We start from the raw sequence: 22,467 nt of genomic DNA, 5'->3' as shown, positions 1-22,467 counted from the left end.
TCATCTCCTTGGTCCTGTGGAAGAACACATTTTTAAGGTCATGAGATTTTTGAAAATCCATTCTTCCATGTGGAGCACTCATACAAACAAAAGTAGAAAAAACCTACACAAGTAGAAAAAAACTTCCTACATCATACAAGAGACTATAATATCTTTAAGCTCATAACCTGAACATGCACACTGTAGAATTAAGTTTTGTCCATCCTTAATCTTATCAGTTTGGTACTAGTACTGTAGATGCCATTCTTTTCACTGTTATTTTGTGAGTTATCTTTAATGACAATTATCTTGTTGCCTAAACTGATCACCCTTCTTATTAGGATGGAGAAGTAAAAAGTACTAATTATTTTTTAAGTTGTAGTAATTTAGCTAATTCTGTCCAATCTAATGGGCAGGATTTAGGGGAGTGTTCAGGGGCTCTGGGCTCACAGTTTAAACCTTTATGAGAAGAACCTCATATATTCAACCAGTGTTACATAAATATGCAAAATTACTATGAAAAAAATCTTTGGATGTCAATGTAGTCTCCAGTGCCTTCAAAGAGTCAGTATTCTGCAAATGAAGGGTATATATTAAATGGCCACTTCTACTATAAAAGATGCTACCTTTGGGAAAACAGTACTCCTATTTTAGGAGCAAGAGGGGTGGTGTGTGACAAGATAAGGAATGAGAGGGAGTATGGAGGAAGATATGATAATTTTTTTTGGAAGGAGAATTTTTTTTAATCCCTCTTTCAACTTTTTCCATACATGTTTGATCAGTTGTCCATATCAGAGCAATTTTCACTATTTTATTAGAAAATTGCGTGTAATAAAAATAATTTTAAAAATATGAAATGGCTTTTCCTTTTTTAAAGAGTAAAACCAAGACTCAATCTGAAATATAGATTTTTTGCTATGCCACCATCTTTATTAAAACAGGTATAACTCTTATTGGTAATCAATACGGTGCATAAAAATAAGCAAGGCAGAGACATTTGGAGGAATTCCATTTATTGTGGATGCATTTTGACAATATATATTTATTGCAGCGATCAATTATCAGTGAAAAATATCAAGTGTTTATAAAATTTTAAGGAATGGCAGATTCACAGAACATGCTAGTCACCTTGCAGTCTTACCTCTTAACGATAACAAAGAGAATTGTAATCAAACAAGAAAACAAGGAATTTATTTTTCAAAAGATTAAATCCAAACTGAACAAAATTCTACCCTAAAACTTATTCCATCCAATATTGGAATAAAAGTCAGGATCGATATATTCTCTTCTCAACTTTAGATTTTCTAGGAAAAAAATATATAATAGTGATCAGGAGAAGCTCTTATTCAAAAGTACAACAAAGCAATGTGACTTCACCATGGGCCTTAATTCAAACTTTGATCCATTTCACTCCAGTTATGGGAGTCAATGCTAAAATCAGGCACGGCATGTGAATTCGAGTTCCTTTTATCATAGACTCATGTCTACTCTGTCATGGGCGGATGACCTGTGCAATCTTGGTGGCTTTCCTTCCTTTGGCCCAGGTGTGCTGAAGCTAGAGGACTCAACAACTCTTTACTGATTCATGAGGAGAATAGACTTTGGAAGGCAGTGGTCACTCCTCACGCCAGCCTTGCCCTGGCTAGCCCTCTTCCAGGGCAATACTGTAGATTAGAAAAGAGTCATTTGAGAGGCTCCCTCAATGTGGTAGGAATTGAGACTAAGACAATTTTGGTTAAGTCAAATGAGGTATAAGTTTATAGAATTACACTACATGTATATTTCCATGCTAGAACATATTGCCAAGACACTGGAGTACTCTTCTCATCTATTGTGGAGAATAGATGAACACTTATAAGCTAAAATAAGATGTGATATCTAGGTTGTATGTGCAAAATGTAAAAATGACAAGTTGATACACTCTTGGGGAAAAAGGTAAAACTAATAAAAGTTACACATATTTTTTGAAAATTCAACATGTTATTAACTTAAAGTACCAATGACTAATAAAAGTAGAAAAGTTTAATTTAAAAGATGTTTCAGTCTATTAAGAATGGAAATACTGTCATGACTCCTAAATACTGGCTTTTGCTCACTTTTCTTCCCTGCTTCCAGACATTAGCCAAAGTTGGTCTTAGTATACCCACACGTGGAATTCCAATCTGTACAGTTTTGTGGCAAAAATTCTTGTCTTCAAATTTTAGAGAAGGAAGAGACCTCATTTATCATCTAAGCCAACCTACTGTAGACTCGATTTTAAGAATACAATAGAGTTCTGAGCAAGCTTTGAGTTTGACCCAGATGGTAGATTTAGGACAATTCACACTGGACTTCAAGATTGTTTTTTAATTATAAACTAAATACTATGTTTTATAGAAAATGTCAACAAATTTTGACACTTCTAATCTCTCTTTTCGTCTTACAGGTTATTGGGCATTGGAAACATATCAATACCTATTCTGCCATGTATCTATTGGCAAATATGAAATATTAATATAATATTGTGATTTTTAATTTTTAAAAAGCTGTGATATTGGCTAGTTACAAGGACATATTGCTAAATATAATAGTCTAGCACATAAGAAAAGCTTCCTACCATTAGTGTGTTTGTATACGTGTATGCACATACGTACATGATCAGGTCATCTAAAATGTGGTTCGCTATCACTACCAAAGAAATCCACAAAGCAACCAACCTAAAGAATCAGTACCAATGTCAGCTAACATCATAATCCAATTTAGATATTCATCAGCATGAAAAAAGTAATACCTTAACAGTACATCTTATTTTTTTTTAAAGAAAATCATTATTGTAGTATCTCAAATCTGAAATGGGTAAATTTCAGAAAGTGTTACAATTGCCTAGTAAGATAATTTCTTCCATGCTTTATGCTAAAGTGCAGAAAACAACATGACTTCTGTATTTAAAATAGAAAAACCCAAAACCAAACCATGAGGGTTTGTTTTTCTGGACACTGCACACATTCCTCAGGCAATTTTCAACTTGAAGCTCCTTTTGTTGACTTCCGGGGTGGCTGGTGTCACTGTTCAGACACAGAGTTGTGATGATCAGTAGGAAAGTCTCTATTTCACAGCATGGGTTTCTTTAGAAACAGGCTCCTGTGCCAGGGCAGTACTTTTACCATGAACATCTCTAGACTGTGATTATTAAATATAGTAATAATATACATGGGTTTACTGGGATAATGAAAAATAAAACAAGAGGAAATGAACTCAATTTAGTAAATCAACATAAATATAAAACAGAGCAAATGCGCCCTCTTCAACTGAGCTGGTCCAGCATCTTGAGCGGCTACTTTGGGTCTTTCTTGAACTTTCTCAAACCTGCTAAGAGAAGACAGCTTTAAATCTGCAGGCCGTGGCGTTTCAGCCAGATGCTTTGTGTCAGAAGAAGAAAAAAATAATTGAAATAGGGCAGGAATATTTATGAAAGGGAGGATTATTGTTGGTATTCTATTCAAATATGCTCCTCGTCTTCTAGTCTACCCTCTTCTGTTGATTTTTTTACTTCCCTCTTTCTTTCTTCTTTATATTCCCCCTTCCCTGTCTTGGTCTTTAGCCTTGCCTATGGCATTCTTTGTAAAGGAGCTTTTTTTTGTTTTTGTTTTTGTTTTTAGAAAACTCCACTTGAAGGGCCAGGAATCTGTAGTGTGCTTTCTGGAACAGGCACACGTGGTAAATGGCTCCGTCTCGGCCACATAAAGGACAATGGAGAAGTGGAACGTGCTTATCTTTAGTTTTCTCTTATTTTTTATTTCTTCCCTCCTATTCTTACACCCTGACCCTTGAAACTTATCTGGCCCACACTCTTATTTGTACATTTCTTTTTTCAACTAGCTGCTAAAAATCCTTGCTGATGTATTCACAAATACTAGTGTTGTGAATCCGCATTTTCAAATGTGTACTTCCACCTCAAAGGAATGACCGCAGGACATGTAGTGAGTCTGACATTTTGGAGCAAAGGAGCCACCTACCTCATAAACTCAGCTCTGGGCCTCATGCTTATATTATTATTATTATTATTATTATTATTATTCAGAGAGTTTCGTGGTACAGACTGAGGACGAGGGGGTGGTATGTGTGAAGACTCACCCTGTCACTTTCCCACCTTGTACCACCACACTGCACAGTTCCAAGGAGTACCATTCACATTGTGTTGAACGTGAGTGGTGTTCTCTTGAGTGTTACCATTCTGTACTCCACTTCCCAGAACCCTGGCTCAGAGGAATGTTATCCGGAGAGGCTCCATGGAACTCATGCTGATGGGCCACGGACAGCTGGCACCCTCTACTCAGAAAGCAGACTATATACACCTTTGACTGCCATTTCCAAGAGGTCGGAGACAGATGCTGGAGGGGCCATGATGGCTTAGGCCAACAAAAGTTCATTCTTTGTCTTTAGAAAGAAGCTAATAAACAATTCCCCTACACCCCTCCACCAGGAGAAAATTGTGCAAGGAACTTTAAAGCTTTATATTTTCTGCTAACTAGGCAATCCTCAAAAGAAAGCAGCATGCACAGTGGTTAAGAATGCAGGCCCAGACCAGATAGCCTGAGTTTTGATGCAGGCTTTGCTAACTTATTTGTTGCATGGCTTTGGGAAAGTTCATCTCTCTGTGTTTTGTTTTCCTCAGCTCTAAACAGGGGTAATAATAAGACCCACTTCACAGCGTGGTTGGAGGGCCAAAGGAGATAATGTAGCTTAAGAAGGTAGAACAGTTCCTTGCATAGAGCGGACATAGTGGTTTGTAGTGGTGGTCATTATTACTAGGTACTTTTAATATATTTAGCAATGAGTTAGAAAAGTTATTTAGAAATCACCTTAAATAGAGAGACTGGGCCAGTGGACTTTGTTGGAATGAAAGAGCAATCAGTAACTAATCGAGAGACAGAACAGCACATTAGGCAGCTGTGCCAGACTTGGGAGCAAGTAGAGGTAGGAAAGCGGAAGTGACTCTCTCACTTCAGGGACCTGTAGAGATCCTCTGGTTGCCTCTGAGGTGTTCCCCAGTCCCGGGGTTGCTTGAAAAGTGCTTCTAAATAAGCAGACTGTTCTAATCCTGCTTATGGTTGCTCTCTGATTTCTCTCTTTTCAATTTTCCCTCTATTAAAGGAGAAGACTGGGCTTGCTTGAAATAGAAGGGCTACAATTAGAAGTTGAATTAGCTCCTTGGACAACGGAGTCCTATTTTCAGAGTATCATTTAGGTATTGTCTAGAGCCTCCTTTATGAAGAATGAGCATACCCGTTGACCAGAAGACCAAAAAAAGACAAATCCAAGCATTCTTAGTCATTAGTTTTCATAGGGTAGCAAGTTTTGCCTGACTTTTAAATATTATTTTAATTTTTTGCCATAGCAACCTTGGGTCCTAGGCTGCTGGCAATGTAATGGTTCCAGAAAGCAGTTTTGGTGCCACTCAGGGAGACAGATGTTTTTCCCTAGGTGACCTTCAAATGGCTGCAGTCCCAAGCCTAGACCATGTAAGGTAGTATAGAGCTCGCTTATACCATATGACCTCTGTTGTTAACACTCCTACCACTATGGCGCTTCTAGAATGTCTTACTGAGAACCACTCCATGGGTCTGGACTATTTATGTTGTATGACTGACAAGCCTACAGTTCTGAAGGCTCTGTGAACTTTAGCTCTCACTGTATCATATATAAGTTTTGAGAAGCTGATGGTTACCTAGACAAGGCTCTGTGGATCAGTGATATTTCTCATTTGACCCTGGGACATCATGCCGCAGGATACAGCAGGAAAAGAACCTATGAAAAGCAAATCTTCCCAGTAGATTACCTTAGTGGGAGAAGTGACCTTGTCCACAGATTGCTTTTCCCAGAGGTTCCGCTTGCCAGATACGTCTCCTGGCCTCAAATCCTAATGAAGAAAAAGCAGAAGAAGTTGATAAGTGGCCATTTATATTTTCTGGCCAGGCCTAAATAAACCACCACTTCTGTTGTTTGTTTGAATCAATTTCTTATTTAATACACTTTATCCTGATGATTCGAAATGGATGGGATCAAAAGGATCATTTAGCCACTGTTTGTTTTTATATAGACCTTGATCTGTGTTCTGATATGAGAATGGGCTGGAATTATGCAGCAGGTAGTTCCTGTCCTCCACCAAGGCCTTCCTGTTTATTGATCAGTAGAACTGGAATATAAGCATATTTAAAATAATGTAGCCTATTTTTAACTTTCCATTTGCTCTTAGAAGCAAATAGAATATATGTTAGCGTTAATTCTTTCGGGGGTTGGATAAGCATTTCACCTCTTGCAGATTAACTTTCTTTCAGCATTCCGGTGTCTCCCCTATACCCTTAGGACTTCAATGCAGACCAGCCTGACTTCCAAACGCCAACACTCCACTTCTTTGCTTGAGGTCCTTCTCTGGCTACAGATGCCCACTCTGCGCACCCAGGAGGCAGGCTGGAAGTTCAGAGAGTTTACACCCCCAGGAGAAGTCCTCAATCACTCACCGATGAGATTTGGTGCAAGAGTGTTTCTCAGGCTCACTCACACCTCAGGTGGGATAACTGTGAAGCATGTGTTTTATGGTGGTTTCCAGGGCTGCCTCAGTGGGATTAAGTTTTAATAGCCCATGTGGTGACTTGCTAAATAGCATTACTGGCTAACTTCTTTTCCCTGACTCACTTCCTGTAGTGTCTTCGCCTCCCAAGTAAACTACTTGCACTCGAATTACTGTCTTAGGGTCTGGTCTGCCTCTGGGCAGCTCAAGCTGACACACTTCTCTAACTGCACTTTCCTCAGACGAAAATCACGTGTTTCCTGAGGAGCAAGTGGGTAATTCAGAAGGGTATCAGTAGAGCCTAGCCCCACAAAAGGAAAGATTTACCACAAGTTGTACCCGTAAGAGAGTTGATGACATGTGTGAGAGCATGTGGAAATCTTGGGAAGAAAGCACGAAGTAACGATCGGTAACAGTTACATAGCTTTGATTTGTTATTTACTACCTCAGAATTAATCTGGTTTGGATAAGGATCCAAATTTCTGTTTCCATTTACTTTTCTTCCAGCATTTGCTTATATTAGTACTTGGCAAAGGTGGTCTGTCGAAAATAAATGTGTTTTACTGAAACAGTAATGTTTATTTTGGCAAAACCTTTTCTCATTAGGAAGGCAAAGCTAATAACGATTGCATTTATCCACAGACACTGGTCTAAATGGACATATTTTTGATAGATACTATTGAAAATTTGACACTGAAAATGCACTGGTTAAATGGTACCACGTGAAGCATTTCAGATTTACCTTAGTCTTACTGAGTTTCTGGATTTCCTTTGTGGCATGGATTCCTGATATTCTATTAGACAGTTACACCTATTTAACTTGGAACCAGTAAGCAACAAATCACGTTGTTTTTGAAGAATTCCACTACATTTGCCAATGTAGGTAGAAGCTGCCAAATTGTCTGGAAGACTGTTTCAAAATTTGGGAAACTATAATTAGGAACATACTAATGGAAGCTCTGGAAAGTGGCTATTATTACTTTATTCATTTGATTCATATAAAACAATTATTATTCTTTCACATGAATGTTCTTTTCCTGAAGAAAGTGAATTGTTATTTCCCTTAAATCCTGCCTATTAATCTTTTGAGAGCACTTACAGAGTTTAAAGAGTCCATCTTAAGAAACTATTAACATACAAGTAGTAAGCAGGCATTTTAAATCAAAGGGGAAATATAAATGGAATTACCTGACCAGACTACATTTTAGAGAAAGACCCACTCCAGAAGAAGAGGGAGAAATGAAGGCAGGAGAAGCAGGTTTCCAATCAACCAGAGATCAGAGAATGAAGAAGAGAATTCAGCTGAGAAAGACATTGTTGGGTGTTTTTTTTTAAACAAAAAGAAAGACAAATTAGCTCTTAAATTGCTGTACATAACATGTAGGTTAGACACAAAGAACAGTCAAACCAGATAAAGCAGACATACTCTGAACTGAATTCCAGTTACAAAGTTACACCGAAATCCTATAAATTCTGCCCACAAACAGCAGATGTCCCAGTAAAGAATTAGGTACAGATCAGTGTTTAATTCTGAATAAGTAAATTTTCAGGGACCCTAAAAAATACAGATTTGACAAACTACTTTGAACACATTTAATTTTTAGCATATATGAAAATTATTATGTAACCCATGGTTGAGGGTGGTTTTCCTCTTCAGGGAATTTTACAACAACTAATCCTGTGGATTGCTCCTTTCCTTGAGGTTTCACTGGGTGAGGACCATTTTGGCGAAAGCATTTTCCTCTGCTTTTTTCCTTAGTGGCCACATGCCACACATTTGCCAAAACAAACCCAGGCTTTCCCCTCCACCCATGTATACCAAGAAATATAAACAAGGAGCTGAGGATAAATCACCTCTGATCCCAAATCAGAAGGTACCTTTGGGGGCCTTCCATTTTCTGTTGTCTTTAGGTAATCCTCTGACATCCTGGGCTCAGGCTGAGTCCCAGGGGTGTCAAACTTAGATGCCTGCCACGAAGGGCCAGGCTAGAAACATAAATGCCCAAAGAGGCCTGGTGTAAAAAACTTAATAGAAAAGAAAAGAAAAAGAGGGAATCAACAAATTCAAGAGTGTATGCCTCTATACTCAAAAATGTGTTCAAATTACAATTTTAAAAAGGGAAATAAAGCACAACGTCCCCAAACTACACAGATCTTAGCTGCAGGCCACCAGTGTGAGACGCCCCGCCCGGACAAGACCTGGACGAGATCTTTGCTTGACCTGTCTTTCTAAGCTGCCTTCCCAGACTTAACCTTTTCCTGACAAGTTTCATGCATCTGCAGGATCCTCCCAGCCCTTTCTGCATTTCAGAAATTTCATCTCTTTTCTGCAGGTCCATAGTGTCTATGAGTTGCCCTCTTGCCCTTCCTGAGCTCCAAGTCATGTCCTCTCCCAAAGAGACTGCCATGTTGCTTATTCAGACTTCGACATGGCGCTGGGTGTACTACGCTTGGGATGTGCACGAAGCTTAAATCGGCTTATCAAGCACATTCAAACAAGCTTTTATTTACAACATCAATTACATTTGCTTTCTTACAATTTGACCTTTATCCAGGAAGCCACACTAGTCTACCAAATCCAATGGGACATGGGAAAAAATAGATCACCACAATCTATACTAATTGTTCCATTCTTCTTTCCTTTCATCTCCATCCTCCAGAAGATGGTCTAGCAAACTGCTTACTAATGGTAAGGCCAATGGCAGGCAATGTTTTGTAATTTCCTGTAATACCTTTTGGTCCTACCAGAAAATGGGCTTTTTGGGTGGAAGCCTCCACAGTTATTATACCTGTTGTAATAATAACTAAGTTAAATCTCTTAACCCTCCCATTAGGACAACACAGATGATGATAACTTACCAGTTAAGGTGCTGCTAAAAGAGTAAGGGTCAAGTCCTGGGACAAATACAGGGGTATAATATGGTATAGAAATGAACAAGATTGCCAATACTGTAAATGTGAAAAAGTAACCATATCATCCAGCAATGGGCCATACTCATCAAAGAGGAAAACATATACCTTTCTCTCTTTAGCCTTGCTATCGTGTGAGACCTTCAGTGGGTCTATGAACTTGCTGAATTTGTATCAAATGCATGTTTGTGGGGAGAGGGTCCTTAGATTTCATTAGGTTTTCAAAAGGGTCCAAAATTCAGAAAGGTTAATAATCACTTATCTGGACACACAAAACTTACATAAGTTACCAGTTAAAAAAGTAATTCCTACTCTTTATATCACCTTTGGTGCTGGGGAAATTTGAGGCACTAAAGAGAATATACCTTTTGGGTATGATCCCTTGCCTAAACTGTCTCTAGTTATAGGCCCCTCTTTCTATATCTACTTGGATGGGGAAATATTTTTTCCGCCCTGATATACAGACTTTCCAATTTTAACTTGGGTTTACATTAGTTTTACACCTCCTGTGAGCCCTAACGCAAAAAGTCTCAGGCTGAATATTAACTGATTCCAAGGAGTTGTACCCATGAAATGTATGGGAATACTTCCTTATTTTCTTTTTAAGTTGGAAAAGTGATAAACTTTACTGACTACTTTGGAGATTAAATATGGAGCCAGTGGATGCAATTAAATGGTCAACAATGCAGAGGCCGATGATTTAGAAGGCTTTTCTTCTACCTCTGGCTTGGAGTGGTTATACCAATGGAGGCTCTGCTCCCTTGGGCACCAACAAAGGTATAAAAGCAACTTCACCGAGAAAGCCCACTAATATACAGTAGAGAGCTTAATAAGGGTTTTGATTATAATGATAAATGCAAGGCAATTATCACAGACATTCAATGAAAAATGTAAAAGAACATTTTTATAAAAAGATAGCCTCACTTAATAAAAAAGTTACATTTCCAAAAATAACATTCATAACCAGTTTTTATAGTTTCCAGTTTTACTGTGTGTTTTTTTTTAATGGCTTTCCTTTGGAGGTGTTGACAATAAAATTATAGCAATTATTTCGACAACTGCCCAATAACTGTATTTTTGTGTTAAGTTACAGAAATTAGTCAAATTAGAAAATATGGTTCAAAATAGCCAACATACACATTCTTTTGGGAATGAGTCTAGGGAGGGCTCTTGACTGAGAAGTGGCCAAGATAATTAGACATTTTCACTTTCAAATTCCTAACTGTGCTTTCTAGAATGGAAGCTAAACAAATAGAGCAGTTAAGAGTGTAACTTGTGAACCGCTAAAGCTCTGGCTAGCTACTGCACTCAGGGTGTCGAGGGGACTGGGGCTCCAGTCCCTCGGGATTGGTATCCTCTGGGTAATTAGGGTACGGCTGCTCTGGACCCTTCTCTCTAAAGCTGAGCCCCTCCTTGTTTGCTATTCAGGGTGACAGCAAAGACTAGGAGCACCGCCTTTTCCAGGCAAACAGACCAATACCTTGTTTTCTTCTGCTGCTGGAAACTGAGAGATCAAATACTTCAGAAAAACCCAGAGCTACTTACAGAAGGTTTGGGAGCGGGTGACTTATTTCCATCTGGGGTTTTAGTTAGCCATTCATTGATGCGGCTGGAAACCCCCACCTTCAAGCCAGCAGTCTCCTACAAAGTCAATAATCCAATATTACAGAAAAAAAAATAAACTTTACTTGGGGAAAATACTTCAAAATAACCTCAAAATACTATTAGGTATTACCTTACATAACCATTATGTGACACTAAGCAATTATTGATCTTTATCTTTAATATTTTGAGTAAAATAAACCTTAAATTTGATATTTAAAGATGATGTTATCTGGTTTTCTTGCCCCTCACCCAACCCCCACCCAACCCAGGGGTTGCTGATTAATTTCAGGCACTTCATTTAGAATACTGTGGCCAGAGCATAGGGCACAGTCTAGCCTTCTGAACACATTGTCTCTGAGAGAATCAACACCTTCACTGCTTTTATGATAAACTATTGTGATTCCTTTAAAAAAAAAAAAAAGGAAAAAAAAATCCAGGCTCCAAAATTAAAAGACCAAAATCCTACACTGACCTTATTTGGTGTGCCTGACACAGCGGGGGATGAGAACACGTTCCCTTTCTCCCACATGCTCTTGATATTGCGGACACCTTCAGCAGGAACGGGAAGATCCGAGGCTGCTGGCTTCAGAGGTTTTGTGGTTTTTGTTCCCTGAAATGTGCAAATTCTTTTTAGAGGCGGTGCTGATAAGTTTGTTCTCATAAAATTACGGTGAGCTTGTCTCCCTCAACATTATCATTTAAAATTCATTGTGATATGAAAAAAATCTCACCTTCACCAAAAATTCTGGGGTGAAACTACATTCCGATGACCTATATCCCTCAAATATACCAAAATACCCACATCAGAAGTTCTTCCAAAAATGAAATGATGCTTTTTACTGGGACACCCCTGACTGTGAAGGTGGTATTTCACGTCGTTTCCTCAACAGGTAAGTGCCTGTATGTGCGCAGGGCCCCGCGCTAGGCTCTGGGGATATAGAACTACTCAAGACAGTCTGCTCTGTGCGCTACAGTGGACTTAACATTTTAATAGCGGAGAGTGACAGTAACTAGTTATACAAGTATTTATTTCACATTGTGGTGAGTGCGATGGAAGATAAATGCAGTGCTTTATGTAAAGCATGCCCAGAGAGCATACCTGAGAGGAATAATACTTAGTTTAGAGAAGCAAAGACTCCTCTGAAGAAGTGACATTGAAACCGAGATCCAACAGAAGGTCTGGAAGTGGCGAGGTGAAGAGAAGGAGCAATGCCGTTCCATGTAGAGGGAAGGGCATATACAAAGGACCGAACACAGGGACATGTTGAAAAACCGAGAGACCTCCGTATGGAGAATATACCAGAAGGAGGGAAGAACAGATGTAAAAATGAAAGGTGTGCATTCAAGAGAGGTTTCCAGCAGCAGTGACGGGCATACCCAGAATTGGGTGGTCCTGCTCTGTGGCCTGTGGCATGTGCTGCCAGGGTGGTCCGCCAGGGTGAGTGGTACGTACCATCAGTGGCCTGCACATAAACAAATCTCCCTGGGCCGTGTGAGCTCTAAAGCCACAGTCTCGGCTTCGTTAATCCTATTAGAGGTCTGATCAATTCAACCACAGAAAATAACTATCTGCAATTTGTCTTATATTTTTCTGGACACTTAATCTTGTGAAAAATCACCTCTTGAGTGTTAGGACTTGATTATTCATTTGACATATCATCCAGACCTCTCTCTTTCTTATTCCCTCTTAACATTTGTTTCTGAACTATTTTACAGGTATCTCCACTCTGCAGTACAAAGGAAAGGAGAAAAATCAAACCAAACTGATGCAGTTACTTTATAGCAGGTGTTCTGATACACATCTGAAGGGTAAAAACCATTGACTAAAACTACAAAAGGAGAAAAAAACACATCTCGATCAATGGCACCGTACCAAGTGCTTTAGTACTTGGAAATATACTTTATTTCCAAATAGTATAGACCCCCTTTTTTTGGGGGGGGGGAGTTGGAACAGAAAGAAGCATAAAACTATCGTCTTTCAAGCACAAAACAATCAATTTGAAATTGATAATGATTAAACTTGGTCTATCACCTTTATATTAATTCATACTACTAATTTTATTTGATAATAAAAGTTTTTATAGAAAAAAAGGATTAACCACAGTTGTAACTGTTTAAACTGCATGTGGGAACACATTTTAAAAGTAATTAAGGATATTGAAGATACACTTATGAACATACAAGTAATATAGTTCAAAACCAGTGAGCCCATTTGTTAAACGAGTAATAGCTTCATTAAAGAGTATTCCAGCTAAAAGGAGAAAATAATAATTTATTTAAAATCTTCTACAATTTATCTTTATCACTGCTCTTCTCTATAACTAGTTGAAAGTATAATGAAGCATCACTAATATTCTACCGCAGTAATGTGGTTCCTGGACCTGACTGCTGCCCTAAACCTCTGTGGTCATCCATCCAGAGTCTGTTTCTGCCCACGCCTCTGAGGCCACCTCACCTCAATTGCACTGGTGTACTGCTCCAGTCTGCTGTCAATCTTGGAGACGACTGCTGCTTGATGAGTTGACTTGACACCACTGTTAAGTGAATAAACACACACACACACATATAAAAATACAAGAGAGAATCTTTCCATATATGTAACAGCTGATGATTCTCAACGGAACAAATCAACCATATTTACCTTTTCTGCACAGACTTATTCAAAAATTCTGCTCGCTCTTCTATCTAGGAGTTGAAAAAAAAACCCAGTTAATATTTGCAGCTTATAAACAGTGTTTCTCAGCCCTTGCCAGCTGGTGAGTAAAAGCACCAGAGTGTGTAAGGGTAATAGTAATAATAAAACTACTTTATGAGGTATTTGAGAGTGAGATCTGGAGGGGACAATGGCAGATAGAGAAAGTGTGCAGAAACACAAAGTTCTGGAGGCAAATTAAAGACCAGACAAAATGGAATAAAAATGCCTCTGAAACGTCAATCAGCGGCAAAATAATTACACTTCAAGATAACAACAATTTATTCCAAAAGCACGTGCTGTTACCCTTTAGGACGTATTTATGTGAGTATAAATATTTGATTAACAAAATTTTCCCACAGTGTTTTAACTATATATTTAATGAGTAGCAGGATCAAATAAGAAAGGTAACTAGGAACTGTGAACTACTCACCTCCTTCTTAGCCTGGCTTTCTAGCTGACAGCTGTCAAGCCTACTGCTGAATTTAATTTGCCTTGAATGTGGAAGATGTGGATGGGAGTAGACTGAGATCTGGGCATGGCTCCACGGGGCTGAGGCCTCCCATGAAACCCCTGTTGGCCCAATGGGAATGACAGAAAAAAACCCAGAAAAACTGATGGATATATGTGAAATGGTAGTCTTCGATACAATCCTTTTTCTTTTTAAAGCTAGGAATTTCCTTTAACTGAACCTAAACCTACTAAATCAAACATTATATTTTATGAAACTGTATCACTAAAATCAGATGTTTTATGTAAGTCAGCAAGTATCTGTTGACTCCTTATGATACCCAATGCCAGGGGAGAAAGCCTCTGTCACTTATCACCTACCAAAATCAGCACATAGTAAAACCTTTGTATATGACTGCCTGTGCCAAGGCACACATGTGCTGAGGGGTCTATTTTCCGCCCTGTTCAGGGCAGCCAAGGAATCTACCAGACTTCAGCTACTCCAGGCTGGTGTGGTTGAGTGTCCCCTAGAGTATTCTGAGATGTCAATGGCTCTTTCTGGCCTGGACTGTCCTGGGACTCGTGGACTTTTAAATAAACACCATTAGGCTTTTTGGAAAACATGTTTCACTCCTAATATCAGTTGAATACCATCTGTATAGATGTTAGTGGGGGCATTTCATTCTTTCCAATGATTTCTCACAATGATAAAAGCAAACTCATTAAAAATAAAATTTTATGCAAAAAAGTGTTATCGGTAGCCCTAAGTTTTTGGGATGCAAAGTGTCTTAAATCTTATTTTTCTGATTTTAATATAACTTAGAAGTGCACTTCTGGAGAAAAAGTTCCCAATTGAATAAGGTGAAATACATTGAAACCATGCAATGCATTGGCACTTTTAATATTATCCATCCATCCATCCATCCATCCATCCTACTTTAACCTTGCCAGCTGGTCCGCTAAACAACTAACCAATTAATACATACTGAGTACTCACTCTACAAAGTTGAACACTCAACAATGTATAAGACAGTGTCCTACTCTTTAAGGAGAACACAATTAGTAGGGGAGACTAGTAGAACATACAAATAAAATACTTTACACTCCATGATAGGTACCATAGTAAGGATAAGAAGAAAATGCTGTGGTCTTGGGAGAAGTGACTTTCTGGGGTCAGTGGAGAAGTTTTTCAGTAGTTTTGATTCGGAGCTGAGGTTTTTAGTTTATAGTTTGGTTTACAGTTTTATCAATGAGTTTACGGAAGTGAGGGTGGGGGGTAGGAGTGCACAAGTTACAGGGGACAGGACATCTGTGGCAGAGCAAACCCACGCAGGAAGATTTGGGGAACACATGCCCGGCAGGGGGATGAAGGAATGAAACGCATAGCAGAAGGACAGAAGCACAAGGAAGGGGCAGCAGAGGTGAGACTTGTTCTCTGTAGCACTGCCAGCAGCCTTCTGACTCTGGGACGAGCTGGCCAACCTTGGCGATCCCATTAATTCACATGATGGAGATTTTCACACTCTGACATCTCCTTTTGTATCTCCAACATCGAAAACAGCTTGACTTCATTATCACATTTTGTCAGGTCTCACCATCCATTTACTGGTGCATTCCTACTGGGAAATCCTTAACTTCATCTAAATAGTGTAACAATGTGTACTGAATTGATACACTAAACAAATCTCTGTGTAAGGACTTTAACGAGAGCAGTTGGTTCTTCGGAGACCAAGAGGTGGCAGTGTTGTCTCGATACTACTCAAGGGAAAAAAAGCATGCTGTTCTTTTCAGAAAATTGGCTCTCTCCTTACTCTACACCCCTTCCACCACCAAAATATGAAAATAACAACAATAAAAACCCAATTTTTAAATTTAATTTACTTAAAATTTGTTCTGTGCATGTTTTACGTAAGAAAAACCATTGACCGCTAACAAAATTTAACTGTGAGAAACCAGGTTCAGAGTTTCCCAGACAAGGAATAGGAGTCCTGAGAACTTAACAAAATACACGAGTTGATAATATTTTGAGGTCAAATACAAATGTTTTCCCTTGCGCTGGCATTCTACAATCTTAACTTATGACCGCTTATAAAAGTGGCCGGGCCAAGAGTATCAACAACTGTAGGAATTCAATCACAGAATATGAAATTGAGCTTTAAAACCAGAGCTACGGCAAATTCCTCAAGGCACATACTCTGGAGAAAAGCAAGAGACTGCTTGCTTCTGAAAGTATGTCTCTGTTATACAGGAATTTTTTGTTTCTTTTTAACATAATACTTTGCTCACACATGGCTCTCTATCAGAGGGAGCAGATGAATGGCTTCCTAGGAACACTGGATGAAATGGGAAGCCAGGAGTCTGGTTGAGGGAAACACCAGAGAAGTAAGTAAATTGAAAAATTTAGTAGAGAAGAGATATTTGAAGAAGAAAAGGACATGGGCTATAGTTTCTCCCGAAAAGAATAGCAATTAGAAGCTTAGATGACTATGACTTTCTTCGTGTTACCAAGATTGTTCAAAGAAAATTTGGCTTGGGTTGGATTTCAAGGACAGTAGAGAGAGAACATGGCTTTCTCGGATTATTGATGAGCCAGGAACACAAGGACCCAGACTGTTCTCTTTTCTCTGCATGTCAACCCTTCTCTCATGTCCTTGATTGGGCTCCCTCCTGCTCATTCTCTTTTCTCCTGCCCGCACTTCGATCCTCCATCAATTAGGAGCTGTGCTCCTCAAAGCCAGTGATGGGACCAAACTCATCCTGGCAAAGGACCCTACCCAAGTTACACTGCATCTCCTCCCATGACAACAGCTTTCAGGTGTCACCAGTACCATTTCCAGCTGCCCTACTTTTAATAATGACAAATTAAAAGTGAACAGCTAGCATGAAAAGCAGCTCAAACCTTTATAACATAGTTGCCCACTTTAGAAACTTTCAATGTTTCTATTTTCAACTGCTCGGAGCAATGAGGCATCTGGAAGGCACGGGTCAGTGAAATGTACAGATAGTCGCTGAATGTCACTTTAATGCATTCCAAAGCATCTAATGAACAACAGATACAAAGCTCTCCACTTTATTTCTCTCCTCCCTACACGTTACAAAGAGAAGAGTAAAAAGGCTGAGAGAAGGAGCAAAAAGATAAATGAAGCAAAGGCTTTGAACGATGAATAACTAAGTAAGGGGCCAAAATCAAGTTTCCATCACTTTATAACAGAGGTTTTGTAAGAAGGCTGTCTGGTTGTAGGAAATACCTTGAGAGATGAACCTTTGGGAGTGAAACACTTGAATGGCTTCTTGTCATCTGATAAGCTGTCTTCGGGCATCTTCTGACGTTTCTCAGCAGCTTCCGCCCGTCGCCTTTCAATCTCTTCCTTTAGCCTCCTCTTCTCTTCCTAAGGGAGAAAGAACATATAACAAGGACATCAGTATGAGCTTCAAGGCAGAAGGAAAGAGTGCTGGAGGGGAGAGAGCGCTAGTCCCAGAGGAAAACGAGCCGGGTTCTGGACTGGATGCCTCCCCTTCCTCAAGGACGGTGGCTAGAAGTTAAGCCTGAGCCTCCGGGTCCAACTGCCTGACTCACACCCTGGCGTTGCCACTTCCCAACTGTGTGACCTTGGCCACGTCACTTCTCCGCTCTGTGCCTCAGTTTATCATCTGTAAAATGGGGATAATGATAGGTGTCCTGAGGGTTACATGAGAAAGCCCATGTAAAATGCCGGGCCTCGTGCTCAGTATGAAGCTGATCGTTATCATTACCATCCAGTCAGATCACTTACCACTGACCTTCCATTTCTGTGTACGGAAAAGGAATACAAATGTCCCTTCTCCCTCCTTCCGAGGAGAGTTGTGAAGACAAATGAGATAACTGATGTGCAAAGTTATATAAATCTATGGTATTGTATTTACCAAATTGTACAAGAGAAAATTTTATGGTTGTCCCCGCATCAACTGAGTAGATTATTTTAGATGGTTTGACAAATGTGAAAATATATAGACACTGCACCACAGTGTGTCTCATTAACCCCTCTGTGCCTTCCTTCCTGGTCTACAATACTCTCCCCCGTCTTCTCTCTCAGGCAAAACATTTGGAGCACTGATCAAATCGCACATCCTCTATGAATGACAGACTGAGAGATGTGTGTAGTCTTTTGTAGTTTTCAAACTGTATGTTCTCAAGCAGAGACTGGATTTTCACCTGGCAGAATGATTCTCTGTGTTATGGGCTGAATGTCTGTGCCCCCCCCCATTCATATAGTTAAAGCCCTAGCCCCCAAAGTGATGGTTTTAGGAGTTGAGGCCTTTGGCAGGTGATTAGATCATGAGAGTGGAGCCCTCATGAATGGCACTAGTGCCCTCATTAAGGAGAACCCAGGGAGCTCCCTTCCACCTTCTGCCAAGTGAGGAAGCAGTGGGAAGACTGCTATGAACTCGGAAGCAGGGTCTCACCAGACACAGAATTTGCTGAAGCCTTGATCTTGAACTCCCCAACCTCCAGAACAGTGAGAAACAAATTTCTGTTGTTTATAAGCCACCCAGTCTATGGGAATTTGTTACTGTGGCTCTCCTGACTAACGACAGTTTGGCAGGAGGTCAGACCAAATAATCTCCTAGGTCCAATCCAATTCTAAGAGTTAGTGTTTCTCTTCTGCCTTCACGGATACTCTGCTCCTCTAAATAACAATAACAACGATAACAATAATCATAACTACCAGGCACCATGAACACAATGATCTACTTAATCCTGGCATCGACACTCTAAGCAGACATTATTTCACAGGTAAAGAAAAGAAGTCTTAGCTTATCTTAGTTCAGTAACTCTGCCAAGGTCCCAGCTTGCAAGTGGCAAAGGATACCAGCCCAGGTATGTTTGGCTCTAAGGCACTATCTTCCCAAATACTTCCCAATCAAAGGCAACTGGCTCATTGAGAGCTGGAGTTGGAAGAGACCTTGGAATAGTTTATCCAAACTTTCCACGCAGGTCAGGCAATTTTTGCAGAGGATCCGTGTCAGAAAGCCATCGGAAGTCTTTTTTTTTTTTAATTAAAGACTTTATTTATTTATTTGACAGAGAGAGAGACAGCCAGCGAGAGAGGGAACACAAGCAGGGGGAGTGGGAGAGGAAGAAGCAGGCTCCCAGCAGAGCAGGGAGCCCAATGTGGGGCTCGATCCCAGGACTCTGGGATCATGCCCTGGGCTGAAGGCAGACGCTTAACGAGCCACCCAGGCGCCCTGAGCCATCGGAAGTCTTTTTGCAAAGTTTGAATGATGGAAGGTCACTATCTCCTAAGATCAGAGGGAAAAGCTCTAAGCTGATTTAGAGAATGGAGGCCCCAATACTGATTCTACCACTTACTAGTCAGGTGACTCACATAAGTCACTTAAATAATCTGATTCCCTTTTCTTTGTCCATAAAATGAGAATAATAATACACCTCAGGATGAAAGGAAAGAATGCACCTTGTAAAGCTGTAGTTGGTTAAGCGCTTTTTCAGTGTTCAAAATTTGTCTTGTAACTTTATCTGTTGTTTTTAGTTCTGTCTTAAAAGGCGGAACACATTCATCTGTTCATAATTACTGGGCTCCGCTACATGCCTGGCACTGTGTTGGCTCCTGGGTTTACAGTAATGAACAAAGCAGATACTGCCTCTGCTTGTGACGACCTCATCTCCTTACTCTTCCATTACAAAAAGAAAAGCTATTTTTAAAAATTCTATCAAAACTCTTCAAATATCAGAAAACAACTATCACGTGACTCTCAGCTCTTATATCTAATCTGCAGATCTTATCATCTTTCTCTGCTTTCTGTTCTTTATCGAGAGACAGTATAGGGGAATGGGTTAAGGCAAACAGGACCGTGGGAAAATTACTAACCCATTCTGTGCCTCAGTTTCCTCATCTGAAAAATGGGATAATAAGACTACACACATCCCGCATCGGAAAGTTCTTGTAAACGGATATAAATGACTAAGGGTAAAGGTTTTAGATCTGTGCCTAGTGCACGGTTAACTTTATTATTCTTAAAATATATTTGTAAGAGTCCGTACTCAAAAGAACAGCAGCATTCCACCACGAAAAAATTATTCCCCGGGCTAGAAGGGTTACCAGACGTGGACTGGGGCCCGGGGCAGCTGCCATGCCAGGCGGGCTGCGCCCTTCTTACCTCCTCTCTGACTTTTCTCTCGGCTTCCTCCTGCTTCCGCTTCTGCTCTTCCTCCTCCAGGACCTTCCTTCGCTCCTCCCGCTTTTTCTTCAGCTCCTCCAGCTCCTGGGCCGCCTCCTGCTGCTTCTGTTTGAGCTTCTCGAACTCCTCGCTCTCGGTTTCCCCGCGGCGACGGCGAAGCTCCTCCAGACGTTTGCCGGCCTCCACCTGTGAAGCGCCTTCGGCCTCCTTGGCCTCGCTGCCCCTTGCTCCCGCTCCAGGGCGGCTGTCCGGAAATGCAAAGGGGTTTGACAACCGTCAGTCTGGCAGCCTCCCCCAAGGGAGGGAGGGAGATCTGCAGGCTTTGCATCCCACACCAAAAGAAATCTCTACTGCCCCCGTCAAAACACAGTGGATCTTCACACCAGCCCAAGGGGTCTTGGGGTCTGCCTGGAATCTCAAGGTCTGAAGCTGATCCCTTTCTGCCACTTACCCCTGGTTTCCTAGCCGTACAACGGTGCAAACAGACACTGTCGGTAGGAAAATGGCGCATGGAGAATGGGCAAAATAGTGCAACCACTATGGAAAACAGTAGGGAGGTTCCTCAAAAAATTAACAGTGAAACTACCATATGCTCCAGCAACCCCACTTCTGGGTATATATCCCAAAGAACTGAAAGCAGGATCTTGAAAAGATATTTGTGTACCCTTGTTCATAGCAGCATTACTTGCAATAGTGGAGAGGCGGAAGCAACCCAAATATCCATCAACAAATGAATAAAGGAACAGAAAGTGGTGCATACATACAGTGTAATAATATCCAGCCTTAAAAAGTAAGGCAATCTGTCACAGGCTACAGCATGGATGACCCTGGAGGATATTATGCTACATGAAATAAACTAGTCCCCAAAAGATAAATTCTGCATAATTCCACCTACACGAGTTATGTAGTCAATTCAGGGAACAGAAAGTTGAATGCTGGTTACCAGTGGCTGCAGGGAGGGGAGCTGGGGAGTTATTTAATGGGTATAGAGTTTCAGGTTTGCAAGATGAAAAAGTTCTGGAGATGTTTCACAACAATGTGAATGTACGTCACACTACTGAGTTGTACACTTAAAAATGGTTAAGATGGTAAATTTTATGTTATGTGTTTAACCACAATTAAAAAAAAAATCCATGATACATGCATGATACAACATAGAAAAACTAGGCAAATGTTATTTGTTCTATTTACCTCAGTGGGCTACTCTTTAGATCCCATGAGATTACATATTAAATAAATGTTGACACATATTATCATAAATATTAGTTGTTACTGGAAAGGAAGCCATGTAGTGCAAAACGATGCCATTAGATTGAGTTCTAAAATCTAGGTGTGACCCTAGTAGTCCTCTGCTGTAAGTTACTGGTTAATTTGGATCTGCCTTGAATCACGGATCAGGAGGGAAGACTTACAGGGTCAGGTGCTAGAGACAGGAAAAGATGGCTGAAACTAGGGTAGACACTGAAATAAATCTGCTTATCCACATCCTTGTCTTGAACTTGACTCCAGCAGCTGACCTCTGGCGGATGAAATTACCCTTAGCTTCTTGATTAAGAGCTATAAATACAGTAATGTTATGTCCATTCTTAAACAGGTGCTCCAAGAAAGTTCATAATGATGGCATTACCTCATGGCTTCAATTTGTGTGGTCTAACATGACAGGAATATACCTAATTGTAACTTAAAATTACTAAATTAGCCCTGATGTGGTGTAGTTAGGGTTGTTACTTACGTTTTATAGGCGCTTTTCATATTTATTATCTCATTTAATAGTCACAATAATACGGGAGTTGGCAGATTAGGTTAATACTGCCATTTTACAAATTAGGAAGTGATGGGTGAGAGAGAAAACAATCTGCCCAAACTTTTGGTAGCAAGAAAGTGGTAGAGCCATGATCAGATTCTAGTGTTTCTCTACCAAGTATACTCTTCTTTCCACTGTACTAGAATTATATCAGGAGTTAAATATGGTTTGTCATAAAATAAAAAATCAACTGAATCAAGCACGTTAGCCTCTACCTCTCACCTCCTACCCTGAGGACTAGAGAGTCTGGGAGGGATGTTTCCTACCTATAAGACTCTAGAATTTCTACAGTCTAGGCCT

At 40.1% G+C, this 22,467-nt stretch overlaps 1 protein-coding gene across 10 annotated transcripts in view; it reads right to left on the bottom strand.

The window, feature by feature from the left end:
* Positions 1 to 975: 975 nt before the first annotated feature.
* Positions 976 to 22,467, bottom strand: part of CALD1 (caldesmon 1) — a 177,884-nt gene continuing 156,392 nt past the window's right edge. For all 10 annotated transcript variants that reach the window (XM_026511469.4, XM_026511421.3, XM_048213030.2 and 7 more), the window contains 8 exons: positions 20,343 to 20,607; positions 17,435 to 17,575; positions 13,686 to 13,729; positions 13,500 to 13,578; positions 11,517 to 11,654; positions 10,985 to 11,080; positions 5,798 to 5,878; positions 976 to 3,324 (listed from right to left, as the gene is read on the bottom strand). In XM_026511469.4, coding sequence (XP_026367254.1) covers positions 3,319 to 3,324; positions 5,798 to 5,878; positions 10,985 to 11,080; positions 11,517 to 11,654; positions 13,500 to 13,578; positions 13,686 to 13,729; positions 17,435 to 17,575; positions 20,343 to 20,607 — 850 coding nt within the window. In that variant the 3' untranslated portion in view covers positions 976 to 3,318. The remainder of the gene's footprint in view (positions 3,325 to 5,797; positions 5,879 to 10,984; positions 11,081 to 11,516; positions 11,655 to 13,499; positions 13,579 to 13,685; positions 13,730 to 17,434; positions 17,576 to 20,342; positions 20,608 to 22,467) is intronic.

The sequence above is a fragment of the Ursus arctos genome, unplaced genomic scaffold, assembly GCF_023065955.2.
Source record: "Ursus arctos isolate Adak ecotype North America unplaced genomic scaffold, UrsArc2.0 scaffold_3, whole genome shotgun sequence".
NCBI lineage: Eukaryota > Metazoa > Chordata > Mammalia > Carnivora > Ursidae > Ursus > Ursus arctos.
Note: the sequence above shows the minus strand (reverse complement) of the source record. Positions and strands in the feature narration are given on the sequence as shown.